Source organism: Plectrocnemia conspersa, unplaced genomic scaffold (genome assembly GCF_051122295.1).
Source record: "Plectrocnemia conspersa isolate PC_06_02 unplaced genomic scaffold, ASM5112229v1 ptg000004l, whole genome shotgun sequence".
NCBI lineage: Eukaryota > Metazoa > Arthropoda > Insecta > Trichoptera > Polycentropodidae > Plectrocnemia > Plectrocnemia conspersa.
Window position 1 is genome coordinate 6,017,581 of NW_028277168.1, and position 15,169 is coordinate 6,032,749.

A 15,169-nucleotide genomic window follows, 5' to 3' on the forward strand; every position below is an offset into this window, starting at 1 on the left:
ATTATTCAATAAATTTATGCATCCAAGACTTAAAAGATACTGGATCAACGTCAAAAAACTGCAGCGAAAACAACTGTATGGTAACCACAGAATAAATTTTATAACAGTAGTAAACAAATGAAATATATGGTTACCCTGAGAATATCACAAAGTCGCTCTACTAATAGGAGCACTAAAAACAATATTTTTAAGACTTTGCTATGCTAACATTAAATATATGTTTTTAATTTCAGTGCAATCCCTTTTAATAATACTTACATTTTCATCTTTATATGATATATTTGAAAAGATTAATACAATATATTGCAGTTTTAAACATAAATTTAAATGGCGTTCTTAGGTCCTCAGTTCAATTGAAATTTTATCGACAATAATTTATAAGTAATAAATAAATTCAATAGAAAAACATTAAGTGTGTTATGGCATTTATGATCTTAAATAAATAAAGGTTGTTTTCAAATATCATCCGCTAGCTCTACAAAATAATTTTGAATGCTCTTAAATTCTCAGTCTTCTCTAATCAATTATTCAGTCTTCTCTTCAATAATAGAGATTTAATCTTAAGGCCTTAAAGTCATTTGAGGTGTATTTGTATTTTATTAAGATTATTTCACGAAGCTTATATAGCAAATAAGCTTGTTGAATTGCATAAATTCGATGATAGGTCAAAACTTTTAGTGGGTTGTGTGGCGCATACCCTTCAGTCAACGATGCGTGATGTTATTTTCATTCAATAAGAGCATTTCAAACTCAGTGAGCAAGCAAACACATATTTATCTTAGTTGCAAAATATCTAGCTATACTATGCAATTAAATAATCTAAAGTTAGAACGAATCAACAACAACAACAACAAAATTACGCTATGAATCTAAAATGTATGATTTTTTAAGAAGCGAAATTAGATTTGCTTGTCGTTACTGAAAATATTTATTTATCTAGGTATAATTTAAGAAGTAACAAACTATGCTTCAGATTATGTAGACCAAATATATAAATACCGATGATATTGAAACACGTGAACAAGTAATTTACCATTGTTCACTTAAAAAAGGCATTCGTCTATACAGCAATAGTAACTTCACATTATAGCTATTATTTATTATTTTGATACAAAAAAGATCGAGAGTAAAATTATAAAATAATTTCCCAGTAAACTTTTACTGCTAATCAGTATTACATTTATTCTATGATCTTGATATAAACCCTTATGACTACAGGAGCAATATTTTATTATTAGTTACTGCTATCGTTGAAAGGCGAAGCATAGGTATTTTTATTTTATGTGTATTTTCCCCTGTGCCATTATCATTAAACGATAAAAGACGTAGAAAAATTGACAATAAATATTAATATTATATATAATAGATAGATAAACACACACACACACATATTGAGACAATTCTGAAAGCGCCCTACGGTGACACAAATTAAAAAGGAGATAAATTATAAATGGAATAAAAAAAGCACTTTTTAAAAGTCCTTTTTGCTACTTTATGATAAATACTTATATTACATTGTATTCTGCTGAATTGGAATAAATTTAACTGCATAACCTATCATAACATAACTTTACATATTTATTCAATAAAAAAAATAAAATACGCCATCAAAAAATAATATACATTCCACTCTCTATGCACTTCTTCTTGTCGACTTAAAATTAACTATAAAACATTTATAATAAAATATTCGTTTGCATTCTGATTCCATGCATATAGCAATATTATTTTATGACATTTGAAAAGCTCGGAAAACATAAATAGGTTTGCTATATATAATATTCCAGGTCAACACATAAAAGGTTAACTGTCAATTGGTAGTTATATTTAACACGTTTTATTTTCTGAAAAAAGAGTTTGTCAATGTATTTACTGCAGATTTTTTCTATTTCTGTATGAAAAAGTCGATCTAGTTAACTCTCAAATCCGAAGTTCGTTCACGTTTTTATGTGGAAAAATTGTTAGCTTATTTCAATTAATAGCATTGCTGTGATCAAATAAAATGGAGATATGAATTTAACCCAGGAAGTATTTATTATGTACAGTGAAAGGCCATTAATTTTCACTGATGAGCTCATTATAAATAATAAAGATGGTTTTGATTGACGTTGAACAAACGATTAACTTAATGAGCAATGTCAAAAAGTGTCCAGAACTGTTATTTGTGGAAAGGCTTTTTCCAGAGAGGGGTTAAAGTTAGCCAGTTAGTGGTCGTTTTTATAATATTTCCATTTCATTAAGATTCATAGTATTTCATTAAGTGACATGAATTTTTTTGGCCAAATTCAAGGGGATCCCTATTTAGAATCCACCCCAAAAGCATTAAAATTGTACCGTCGCCGTCACAGTGGAAGCGCTCGGTTATCGAGCTTTCATATTTAGACTTTTTATAACAGTATTACGACTTACAATAAGTGAGAATCGAATGAAGCATATGTAAACTGAATTTTGACCAATAGGAAAGCATAAAAAACAATTATCCCATTCTTAGAAGACAAAAATCCACGTTAAAATCATGCTTTCGCCGTCGCAGTGGGAAAGCTCCCATTGTAATGGCGCCGACACGAATTTATTGCTTTTGACGTGGATTTTTTACTTCTGAGAAGTGAGAAATATTTTTGCGTTCTCTTATTGACCAAAATCCTATGGTTACCTTATAATTATTTTCTTGCAGTTTTTTTGGCGTTGGCGTACTAAATAAGCTAGGACCGGCCCTGGGCCCTGACAAAAAATATTATTTGTAGAATTATAATTAAATATATGTATCTATATGTAAAGTTTACATATACATCTGCACAACAATTCTTTTGTGAATGATTTCAGTATCTGGATAAATATTTTTAGGTTGTTGTTTTCCATTTGTAGATGTTGTAGAGATTTGAATAGATTTTTCGCAGTACAGACAAAAAATGTGCTTTAAGCATTGTATATATATAAATTCACTATATCATATATATCCTAATAAACTATTATCATAGTTTGTATATTTTACAGCATATTCTGTTTGTAAACGTATTTTTACTAAAATAGCGAATAAATAAATTTCAGCAATACTACATCGAATCACAATCCTTGGAGTTCGAGTCAAAGACAAAATTATTAAAATATACAATTCATAATTTGGGAACCTCTGTCGTATGATTTCTGTTTCCCCCCTACACTTGTGACATAATTTATGGAAGCCACATTAGAACTTTTATCCTTATTTTCCAAATGTTCTTGTAAATTATTAAAAAAATCATGTTTATAAATTTAAAGTTTTTGTATTTGATCTTTATATATTTTAAAATTAAAAAAAAATATTTATGTAAAATATGTGTATGTTTTTAATATTTATCTTATGGTCCGAAAATTTGGTGTTAAGATGCGTGGTGCTGACATTCGCTAAGTTGGCTGTGCTGCTTCGACTGTGATGGTTGGAGCCCCGGCGGCGCGCTGTCGACTGTCGGGGCTCTGACGGCCGGCCCCCGAGCCCCGCGAGCCATGGCCATGTCCGACGTGCGATGGTACCACGTGGGGGCTCTGCTGCTGCCTTTGATCGCCATTTTCGCTGACTCCATCACCGGTACTAACTTCGAAACTGTTGTCGTTCGTTTATGTACGGTCCCCGCTATGAAGCCGACTATTCAAATTTTAAACCATATTCGTTAATTTGTTTGTATTCAAACTTTTTTCATTCACTTTTATATACAAATATCAAATTTATTATCAAGAAAGTTCGTTAAAGAACGTATTTGCCGCCATGTTGGATAAATAAAAAAATAACCTCAATCATACTATCATTCAAACTATAAATTAAAACTCATATATGTAAATCTTATTTTAATTTTAATGTGCTAAGTACATTTATAAACATTCCATTTTTATAATAATAACCCAATGAAATGAAAAAATATTAAGGGTTACAATTCAACCCATAATGCTTAAAACATGATCAAAAATACAAATTGATGCAAGACGTTAATTTGTCAACAATGCTGTATACTATGCACTTATTACAGTCAATGCCCAGAAACATCGTTGTTAAATTTTAGCCCGGTCGGTCGCCCTGAGGGGCGGTACTGGTATGTGTAAGTACATAGGGTAGTATTGTTTTTTTTGTTCTTGAGGCATAGTTGTCGAGATTGTTATCTTTCTCTAATTTCACTCTTGTTATAATTGTATATATTTTATTTATTATAAACTTTGCCTTGGTCTACATATGTTTTTTAATTTTATTTATTTAAAAAAAATGGTTGATTTGTTATGATTCAACCATGTTCTCGGTTTGTATTTCTTTCTGTACACTGACTATTAGGTAAAGATAGTTTAGATGTTGAAATAAACCTGTGCAAACAAGGCCAAGAAGACTGAATCTAGTTTTACAGATAATACATTTTACAAACTCAAAAAGTCGTTTTGATCTCTATCCAAGGAAAAAATATAAAGTCGTAATATATTTTTTCATGTCGTACAAATAAGTTGTAATAAATCCAGATGGATGAAACTATAAAAAAATATATAAATCTTTTATCAGGACTTTTAACAACTATACCAAGGATAATTACGTAAGCACGTAGCTACAAATTAGAATTCACTTTCTGTGAAATTAATGATAAGACAATTAACATATTTTTTTAATTTGTAATGTAGATAATTATAATCTTAACAAATAAATTGAAAAATAACTACCTACTGCAATTCATGGTTTACTTTATTAAACGCTTTTATGAAATCATTGAATAAAACAATGACTTACATGTCAAGATCAAGTGCATTCGCAACATAATTCATGAACTACATAAAATTTGTTACTATATTGCTTACATACTGTGAAAAGATCTGGTTTTAAATATTGTTAGATTAAAAAAATCTGGAAATTGGGTGACAAGTTGAATATAAATAAATGTTCAGATAGAAATATAATCGATGGAATTAAATTTCGAATCTGATAATCCACCTTCGGGTTGTCTAGTGTCCTAAAGAATCATTTCTACCTATCATAGCCAGTAATTAGCACCTTTATACTTTAGCTTAGCTTATCCAGCTCCTCAGAGTACTCGTCGGACTTAAATATGTTTTCGACCATATGTACGAGGAGGTCGCTAATTTATGAATATTGCATACATATTTTTACAAAAAAAATTAATATCAAAATAGTTTATATTGATAATTGATAAACATTTTTTATTTATATAGATGTCATACTCATCATCGATTATTGGAGAAAAGGATACTTGTATTGGTGTCTAGCAACATTTCTACTAGTGATAATACCTGCCATATTAGTCCAAATATTTTCAATACGATGGCATTTGATGGATGAAGCCGTAACTGTATGGCATTGGATCAGTCATATATGTCTTCTAGGAATATTACATAGGTAAATATTAATTAAACAAAAAAATAAATTGTACATGTATATATTTAAAAAAAAAATTTTAGGTACATATTGATAATAAAAACTGCGTTTGAAGCAATGGGTACTAAGTCGCAACATGATATTCGGAGAATGAATTTGCAACACAGCGACATTTGCATGCTGCATTTATTTGAGTCATTTCTGGAAGCGGCTCCTCAGCTGATACTCCAATTGTACATCATGGTGGTTCTGAGAGATTGGCACATATTTACTGGTAATGAATAATGTGAAATATGTTCAATGTTTACTATCGTTCTTTGCCATCGAAAAATATACATCTGGATTATAATCAAACATCTCAAAGTCTTTTTGATAAATTTCATGTATTCTTTTTAGTAAAGTTAAAGGAATCTGCGAATAGTATTTTAGATTTATTACTTCATCCGTCCTACCGTTCCTGTTTGTGTTATTCCACTTGTTGATTCTCTCAATCAGCTCAAGTTCTGGTATACCCAGATAGTTTATTAAGTATTTATGATCATCTTCGAAAGTTTCCATTTTGATTATGATGTCATACTGCATAAAACACGGTGCACATTCTTTATAATAAGGATTCCAATGCTCGTCGAATGATTTTTCAAAAACTATATAAGTCAGAAATTCTTCAAAAGTTGGTATAATCTCATCGCTGTCTTGGTTTCTGTACCAATTGATTATATACTTTCCAAATTTGTCGTGATAGTATTTTTTATTGACATCTTCTAATTTGTCTCGGAACGCTGATAATAATCTTTCAAATGGATGTCGGACTATTACAAATTTTACAGTGTTACTCAAAGCCTAAAATTTTTTTTTGAATTCAGTATAAGGTATAATAAATAAAATATAATATAATATTACTCTGATCGTCGGCATGTATCCTAAAAACGGATATGCTTTTCTAGCTAATTTGCTGACTTGAATGTTTTCGTTTGGTAGTTTTGCATCAGGATTTAATTCTCCCCCTAAAATTGCAAATATTTTCATCCACACAGAAGATCCTGCTTTGCATATTGGACACCACGTTATTTCTTCCTTTCTAAAAGTATCAATAACATACTTATGATTATATGAATAGCGTATTTAGTGCAGATGCCTAACGATTGAGCCGATTAAGGGTTACATTCAGTGGCAGCTCATAGTTAAATTATTAGAGGTGCTGCTGTATTATTATTTTATAAATGTACACTGTCGAGCGTAATACATGTTGGAATTATATTTATACAATAAAAATATGAATATATATAATAGAATAAATATTATTTCTAGCTCTATCTATAAGGTCGTTTTTTAAATTTATTGTTTTTTAACTTTGCTGGTATTTTATACATAATAAATATAGGATTGATTTAAATTAATAGTATATAAAGATCACAATGCATTTAAAAGCAGCATTTCAATGATATAGTTTACAAATTTAATTAATTGTCAGTAGAAACTAAAAATTTGAAGCCCTATAGCTATATATACAGTGGCGGCCACCTAAATAAGACACTTTTGAAGTTTTGTCAAAATGCAATGAAAAGTGCAAATTTTACATAAAATTGTTGAGACTTTTTATTTTTTATCTTTTTAATCTACATAATAGTGATTAATACTCTATTGTAATAAATATTTTAAATATTTATTTTCAATTTAAAATTAAATTTATAAAATTGATAGTCAAATTCACCTGTATGCGAGATACATATGAGTGTATTCTAAAAATTCAAAAACATAAAAAAAAATCATTAATATTTTGTAGAGTGACCTCTTGTCCTTATAATAGCTCTACAACGGTTAGGCATTGACTCGATTAATTGCTGGTATTTGCGGCAGGAATCAGTTCCCACTCGTTTTTTACAATTGAATATATTTATTTTAAATTTGTGACAAACTAATTTTTAATTTTGTGTTTTAAATGTCTCCATAAGTGTTCAATAGGGTTTAGATTAGGGCTGCATGATTTCCATTCCAAAATATCCATAATATTGTCTGTCAACGACTTTTTTGTCCTACGTGAAATATGTTTCGGGTCATTGTCCTGTTGATAAACAGGGCAATGACCCAAAATCTTCAGCATTACGGGTTCCATAATATGAACATATACTTCCTGGTTCATAATCCCTTCAATTAAATGGATAGAACCGACCCCATGCCAAGACATACAACCCAATAAAATAATGTTTCCACCAGCTCCTTTAATTGTTTTTATGATATTTCTGGGGTTGTATTCTTCGTTTACATATCTTCTAACATACTGCCTTCCATCAGAGCCTGTTCTATTGAACTTAGATTCATCACTTAACAAAACATTTTTCCAGCCTAAAATTGTCCAGTTTAAATGATTTTTTAGCAAAATTAATAATGATTGTTTTTTTTCACTAATGGTTTACGTCGAGCAATGGTGCCGTATAATCCTGCTTCACACAGCCTTCTACGCACTATTCTAACTCTTATGTCACTTTCATTTAATTAATTTACTTTTCTAATGTCTACAGCAGTTTTTAATGGATTTTCCTGAGAAATTTTAATTATTTTTCGATCCACACGTGTGAAAGTTTTTTTTGGACGTTGTTTTCGTTTAAGGTTTTATGTGTTTCAAAATGTTTACGCATTATAAATATATTTGACATCTAGATTTTTTTAGATACTCTGATATTATTTGCACTGACCGACCTTTGTCATTTTTTAAATCCACAATTAGTTCTCGTTTTTTAGGATCACAATGTGCACTTTTCGCCATAATAACTTCGTTATTTAATTAAAATTATATTCTAGTTAAATACACTATTTATTATTAATTTAAATTATTTTAATTAATCCTTATAATGAAAGAAATCGATATCACGGCGTTCGAAATGAAAATAAAAGCAAAAATTATCCATTAGACGAAGATTCCCTTTGAATAGTGACCATGTGTACAATGCGCCGTTTTGGACTTCTCAGAAAGGCAAGGGTAATAAATCTCGGGGCTAGGGGATGCATCACATATAGTTCTTCAACTGTTAATTGATAGTGTCGCTTTAAGTTTAGACCATTTTTTTCCCAATTCCATATTTTGTTACGCAGTAATTAAACATTAACGAGCCGATAAATGATTTTGTAAAAAGGTTCTTATTTAGGTAGCCGCCACTGTATATATATATATTTATATACTTCATTAATCTTACCTATCAATTATTAGTCTACGGCTGACACCGTATTCCCGTTCTTGTTCTTTTTCATTGGTTTCACAGAATTTTTCCATTATCTCTTTCCTTTTTAATTGAATCTTTCTATGTCTTTCCTAAATGAATATATATTTCATAAAAAACTAACAAATATAATCAATATATAAAAGCAATACTCACATATTTTTCCAAATCATCATTTTCCTCATTCTTATTATTTTCAGTCAATTTATTTTCTATTATTTTCCACTCATTATCTGCTGATGGCGAATCATAGTTATTTTTTAGTATATCAATAACTATATATATTATTACAATTACTAATAACACTTTAAAATAACAACGACTCGGCATCTAGAATTATTAAAACTTCCTAATGCATAAAATATTATCATAAAGATAATTATATTCACTTTTTATACAATGTTCTCGGGCTATGACCGAACCTTACCAAATCTCGCTAAACACTAGTGATAAACAACTCGCAAGCTGCTCATGGTAATAAGTGATAATTGAATTTCATAACTGTAAATTTTCTTTATTTACACAAATGGTTCATACAGGCATGCTACAACAATTTCATGTTTATATTTTAGGTATATCTGCCATAGCATCGCTGTGCTCTCTCTCGTGGGCCATTGTTAATTATCTGAGAGTCCTTCGGCGAGCTAGAGTGGATAAAGTATGCATTAGGAGTCCTGCACTCGTATTGCAAGTCATTTGGAGAGGCTCCTTACTCTTGGCGCGGATATCTGCTTTGTTACTGTTCGCCGTCGGTTTTCATAGTTGGATATTTGTTTTATTAGGTATTTATTTATCGATTAAATATATCTATAAACTTGCAATACATGCGCTATATATAATATTTATTTAGGTGTACATTGGTTAACTATGACCGTTTGGGTCATACATCAAAAGACTGACTTCTGTCCGTCCCGGCCAGAGGAAATATTTTACAATTGCATAGTCGGCGTCATCTATTGCTTTTGTTTCTTCAACTTGAAAGAAGGTCAGGCGCGATATCGAATGTTAGCCTTCTACATGATCATGATTACACAAAACATCACGTGCCTCTTGTTGTACTTCTTTTTTTCTGAACCCGATGCCATGAAACAAGAATTAGTTATGATCGCTATAGCACTCATAATCGGTGGAACTTCTATCGGTAAGAGATCTTTTTTAAAAGTATGATACTTATAGATAAATGTAATATAATTTTATATTAAAAATATTTTAGGAATTTGCAGCATGTTTACTTTCTATAGATGGTTCCATCCATCCGGTCCGATAAAATGGTTCGCTGATAAAGAAGAAATTTGCGTCGAAAGTCCAACCGTCAGACCTGAAGTCCATAAAGACAATAAGCCAGCTGAAAACATTAATAATTACACCTTAAGATCTTTGAAAAAACCGTGGCTCGAATCTCCTGAAAATCCGATCAAGTAATTTCTATTGTACAAAATATTATTCTACATTATTTGTGTTTTATTCATTGTGTTTTTACAGAGATGAGGGTATATCTTTAGAAAACTCACCACAATCTGAAGTAGACTGCACTGATAAGAAGCTTTTATTGGATCATTGGATAGCTCGAGCCGGAAGTCCGACGTTTGCGTCAGCACCCATTGATAAAAATGAAACCATGGACGTTACTGGTGTAGAATTTTATTCAGTGGTTAACACTCCCGATAAATATAATAGGAGCTCGGATTCCAACGGCATCAGCAATTTATCGTTCCAAATTGAAAATGATTCAATCGATCGCATGAACGTTGAAGCCTTTCCCGATACTACTACAAAATCCATTATTAAGAATAAAAGGCGAGGAATATGCCCTCCGACTGAATTAAGCTTAAAATTCTCTTCTCTGGAAAAGAACGACGTACGCCTAAAAGACTTATTAGATGCTGAAATGAATACTCAAAAACGCAGAGGCATCTGTTCATCAGATCAGCTAGAAAACGAAGAAAATATTTCAAAAGACATGTTAGACGACATCGTCGAAAATATAAAATCTGTTAGTGAAATTTCGAGTAACGAGCGTCAGAATAGCTTAAACGAAAAAACATCCAGTGATTCCATCAATTTTGACTTAGATTTCAGTTTTAATGATATAAACAGTTCCGATATTAATGAGTTCAATGAGAATATTGTTCAAAAACTGTGCCTTAGTACTCTTAAAAACATTAAAAATGTCCATCAAGATGCTGACATTCAAAACATTCAAAAAATCGCTTTAGAGATATTGAAAGACTTGTATAGTAAAGGTGGTGTAAAAGACGACCAAGATCTAGAATCCGAATTGAGTTCGTCGGTAGGTCGAGATTTAGAAACGCCCAGTGAAGTATTGTCGACTCATGATTATGAAAATATTTGTGCTGTAAATATCGCTAGAGAGGCTTGGGGTCTGCGTTCTTGGAGAGCTTGCGCCGATATGGGTGCTTCGCCTCCCCCACCTCCGATACCCGCTCGACGTAATCCACTAGTACCACGCAGTATCGATCGTGATCAATTTATTGATACTGTAGCCTATGAACTCTCCAGATGCGATGACAGCTGTCAACATAGAGAATCTCCAGATTATCTCAAAGAACCGGTACCTACGGTTTTTGTAGCCAAACCCTATGTGATTGATCAAAACGGTGGAATGTTCCCGCTCTCTACTCCGTTAGAACCTATTTTAGAAGAAATAGACGAACTCATAGATAGTAATAATTCAATTAGAAAACGACATAGACATAGTTCGGAAAGTACTTTAGTGGCAACTATTGACGAAATCAGACATGATGCATCTACAAATTCTCCGAGAAACGTATATCATCGAGCCGATTGGGACTCTCCATTATCTAATGCGATGAAAAACGAATCTCATAGAAACATACCTAATCATTCGCTTCACTCAACTTTACAAAAGAATATATGGAAAAGGCAACAAGAAGAAAACTTACATCGAAATGAAATCAAAAATGAAGAAAACCATCACAAAACACCCACCAAAAAAAAGATTATTGGTAATTTAGAAAGGAAGTTTGAAAATCATAATAAAATCACAGAGAGCACAATGAGAACTTCACCGAATGATAAATTCATAAAAACTTATAACAATAGTATAGAAACCAAACTTAAGAATGTTCCAGATAAGAAACAATTGAAAAACAATGAAAACGTTAAGAACGAGAGACATATTAAGAAAAATGTACATATAACCAAGACTCAACCGCTAAAAAAAGATTCTTTGAAAACGTCTCCCAAAATTAAAACTGTTTCTGAAGATATCGCCCCTCCGACTGCTCAAGAGCACAATCTATCTTATGAGGAAGTTATATTTTTATCGCAGCTGGTATCGGATAGTGATTCTTTCTTGTTTAAAAAGAGCTGTAATAATGCATCTCAAGATGAAATATCAAATATCGGTATTAGTTCATCTTTGCAGTCCTTAATCGACAAGGACAGTCATGGGAGTGTGCCTCCGCCTAAGACATTCGACGGACGCGCAAATGTTAAAAGAAACAGCAACAGACCGAGAAGAAAATTTTCTCTGCTACGGGAAAAGTTCGAGCTGAAATCGAAGCATTCCGACGAAGAAATGCTGTTTCAGAGCCTCGAAAGTATCAAGTCGATATCGCAAAAGAGTTTAGACGTTGCTTCTAGTCGAAATTTATTAAATAGTAATCCCAGTGTAGTCGTAGTTAATCAAGAATCTAAGATAAAGTTGGACAAAGAGAATCTAACGCCGCCTTTAGGTTTGGACTGCAAAGTATCTCCGGTTGGCTCTAGTACTGAATCTGTGGTGTTATCGTTGACTCCTTGTGATATTCATCAACCTAACACTAGTGTGATTAATTTGAAGGAGAAACGGAGCATATTTTTAAAGCAAGTTTTAAGCCCTCCCAAGATCAACAGTTGGAACAAAAAGTAGTGTCTTCCATTAGTAAGTATATTTAGTCTAATAAATTCATTGGTGCATTTACATATCTGAATTATATATATTTAAAATATTAACTTGCCACATGATTTTTTTATGCTTGTCATGTTTCAAGTTTATGACAAGCTAAAAGTGCCTTAATAAAATAAGTATTAATTTTTAGTATTTTTAATTAGAAATAAATATATATTATGACAATAATTCCATAGAAACTACAAATTCATATTTTGTGTATGTTATTTCCTCGTTTATAAGGTAAAGAAATTAAAATAAATGTATTGTTCCTCTTTATCTTCAATGTTAATTTTATTGTATTAATATTTTACAATGATGTGAAAGGGGTTGTTGCATGTATGTTATGTATTTATACATTTTTGACAATTTTTATGCATTTTATATTTGCCAATAAACATTTTATACAATTTTTCATTATTTTTTTTATGAAGGGCTCAGATCGATCAATGCAAGTTATTGGCGGAATTTCATGGAAACCTATACAACCAGCTGTTGGGAATTGAACAAATAATTCAGCAGCTGTCATATACTTTTTTATTAACTGCCAAATATGTCGTACTAGTAGTCGGCTGTTGTAAGCTTCCGTTGCCTTCGAAACATACGTACAGAACAAGTGTTAATTAATCGCGGGTGTTTGTTGAATTGTGAACTTGTGCGAAGAATATAATATATGAAAGCATTTTTTTATCAACGAAACCCAAATAAAATATGGTACTTGATAATTAGCACAGCGCAACGCTCAAAAACCACTAGTGATTACTCCACAGCAGAATGAGGAGTAACAACTGGTGGTTTTGGAACATTGCGTCGTGCTAATTAATAAGTACCCAAAGTCAGGGCTAGCCTGCGAGATATTTTCCCTTTCGCTCGCTCGCGTGTTAAGTGACGAGAGTGAGTGAGAGATAAGTGTGCAATTAAACGCCCTTATCTTTCACTCACTCCCGTTAATTAACACGCGATCGAGTGCTGCCACGTAAAATCGTTTATAACTAATACCATACAAGGGTACAATATTTTTTTTCTTTCAGTTTAAACGTATAAATCATTAAATATTTTGACAAACACAGAAGAAGATAATATTTAACACATTATGGTAGATGTAATAAGGAATGTTTACGATCTTTAATGATAATTTGAAACATGTTATGAATGCCAGCACCACGCTCAGAAAGCAATGGCTATAAACTCTCCGCTGCGTTTGGCTCTAATGGCTACGAAAGCAGCTAACAACGTTTTGCTACATAAATACGTTTTAAAATTTACATTAACAGATTAGCTGCGAGCGAGTGTTGGGCAAAACAATGAATACTACACAAATAATTCTCTGCGACGAATATATTTGAAAGAAGGAATATAAATTGTCAACAATATTATTTATCTTACATATATCTGTCATCGGATAGTTGAAGCCCACGCTCTCACAACGTTGCGCGCCTCCCCCCTGTTGTCAGCAGTATACGTCACAACTTCGTTACCTTTGTGTCTACAGCATTTAATTATTTTCTTTTCTTTCTTTTCTAAACCAGCTCCGCCGACCTTACCGTGGGTAGAGCAGCAACGCCTAGATCCCCTTCTCTCTTGTTGAATTTCGCAATTATAATTTGCTAGGGGGGAGTACTGTGGGGGTAATTTATGTTTTATGATATAGGTTTTATTATGCCCAAAACTTCGCGGCACTCTGGCATCACTGACGTGACGTAAATCTTCTCTTGGAAGAACTTTGACGGACTCGCAACTTTGATATTAAAATTGTAAACATGCAACTATTATAATATCTCAATGAAATACTACTGCAGGGGTTCAATTTGTGTTTAATTGCCACTAGTCACCATCCATTGCCAAAGATGGAATGCGTTATGTGGCTTTGGGATTTAAGAACCACATTACACGAACGGTCCTTCCATCGCGAAAATGTCGCTTCCAAACAAGTGTCGCCTGGGGTGATCCGTCTTTTTTTTGATTTAGCTACGTCAAGGCATCTGTTTTTTACCTGGAAACATAATAGGCTAAGAATAATATATTGTATGAATAAATTATATTACTTTTTCATAAAATGTAATTCAAAAATATATAAAGATTGCAAAACTAAACACGGAAACATATATTTTATCATGTCTAGGTGATCAAAATTAGTACAAAATTATTAAATAATTCTGATCGATCATAAAATATGTAACGGGACCTCTCACTCCCGCGGTCTCCGACCAACTGAACTCCCGTCCACGTGCGCGTCGCCCCTACACCGTCTTGGCCATAACACCACACGCCCTCCTGATGTCTTCCAAGCGGTGTGGGCGTCTTCGGCTCCTCGCTGGTCGAACGATGGTCTCTGTCTTCTCGGACTGCGCCGTGGACTCCACTGCTGGATCTTCCATTGCCGGTTGCTCGGATTCGGGTTGGAACGGCGCGCTCCACTGCAGCCAGGATCCTCGGGTCGTGTTAGTGTCTTCCGGTGGAGCCCGTCTCAGGTCTAATACGTGCCGCGGTACGCCATCGACAACTACATTGTTCCGCGATGCGATGTCCGTCACGTACCCTGAAGTCCACTCTTCCGTGCACGACGGGCGCGTAGGCTTGATCAGGACTCTCTCGCCCACCGTGAAAGGTGATTGCACTGGGGATGGCTCGGGCCTTGGTGCTAAGGGGTGTCTCCATTCGTACTTGTGTAGCAGCCTCGCTGGGGTAGAGTCCTCCTCC

The 15,169-nt window shown here is 32.8% G+C and overlaps 2 protein-coding genes across 2 annotated transcripts; one reads left to right on the forward strand and one right to left on the reverse strand.

Annotated features, from left to right (window-relative positions):
- The first annotated feature begins 3,379 nt into the window (after nucleotides 1-3,379).
- On the forward strand, nucleotides 3,380-12,881 carry LOC148235725 (uncharacterized). The gene is made up of 7 exons (XM_088184581.1): nucleotides 3,380-3,565; nucleotides 5,179-5,362; nucleotides 5,425-5,615; nucleotides 9,129-9,338; nucleotides 9,407-9,697; nucleotides 9,770-9,974; nucleotides 10,039-12,881. The coding sequence occupies exons 1-7, from the start codon at nucleotides 3,484-3,486 to the stop codon at nucleotides 12,449-12,451; spliced, it is 3,576 nt and encodes a 1,191-aa protein (XP_088040707.1). The 5' UTR covers nucleotides 3,380-3,483; the 3' UTR covers nucleotides 12,452-12,881.
- Nucleotides 5,387-9,010, reverse strand: LOC148235726 (carbohydrate sulfotransferase 8-like). The gene is made up of 4 exons (XM_088184588.1): nucleotides 8,713-9,010; nucleotides 8,533-8,648; nucleotides 6,242-6,419; nucleotides 5,387-6,181 (listed from the first exon to the last, which is right to left on the reverse strand). The coding sequence occupies exons 1-4, from the start codon at nucleotides 8,884-8,886 to the stop codon at nucleotides 5,639-5,641; spliced, it is 1,011 nt and encodes a 336-aa protein (XP_088040714.1). The 5' UTR covers nucleotides 8,887-9,010; the 3' UTR covers nucleotides 5,387-5,638.
- Nucleotides 12,882-15,169: the final 2,288 nt, after the last annotated feature.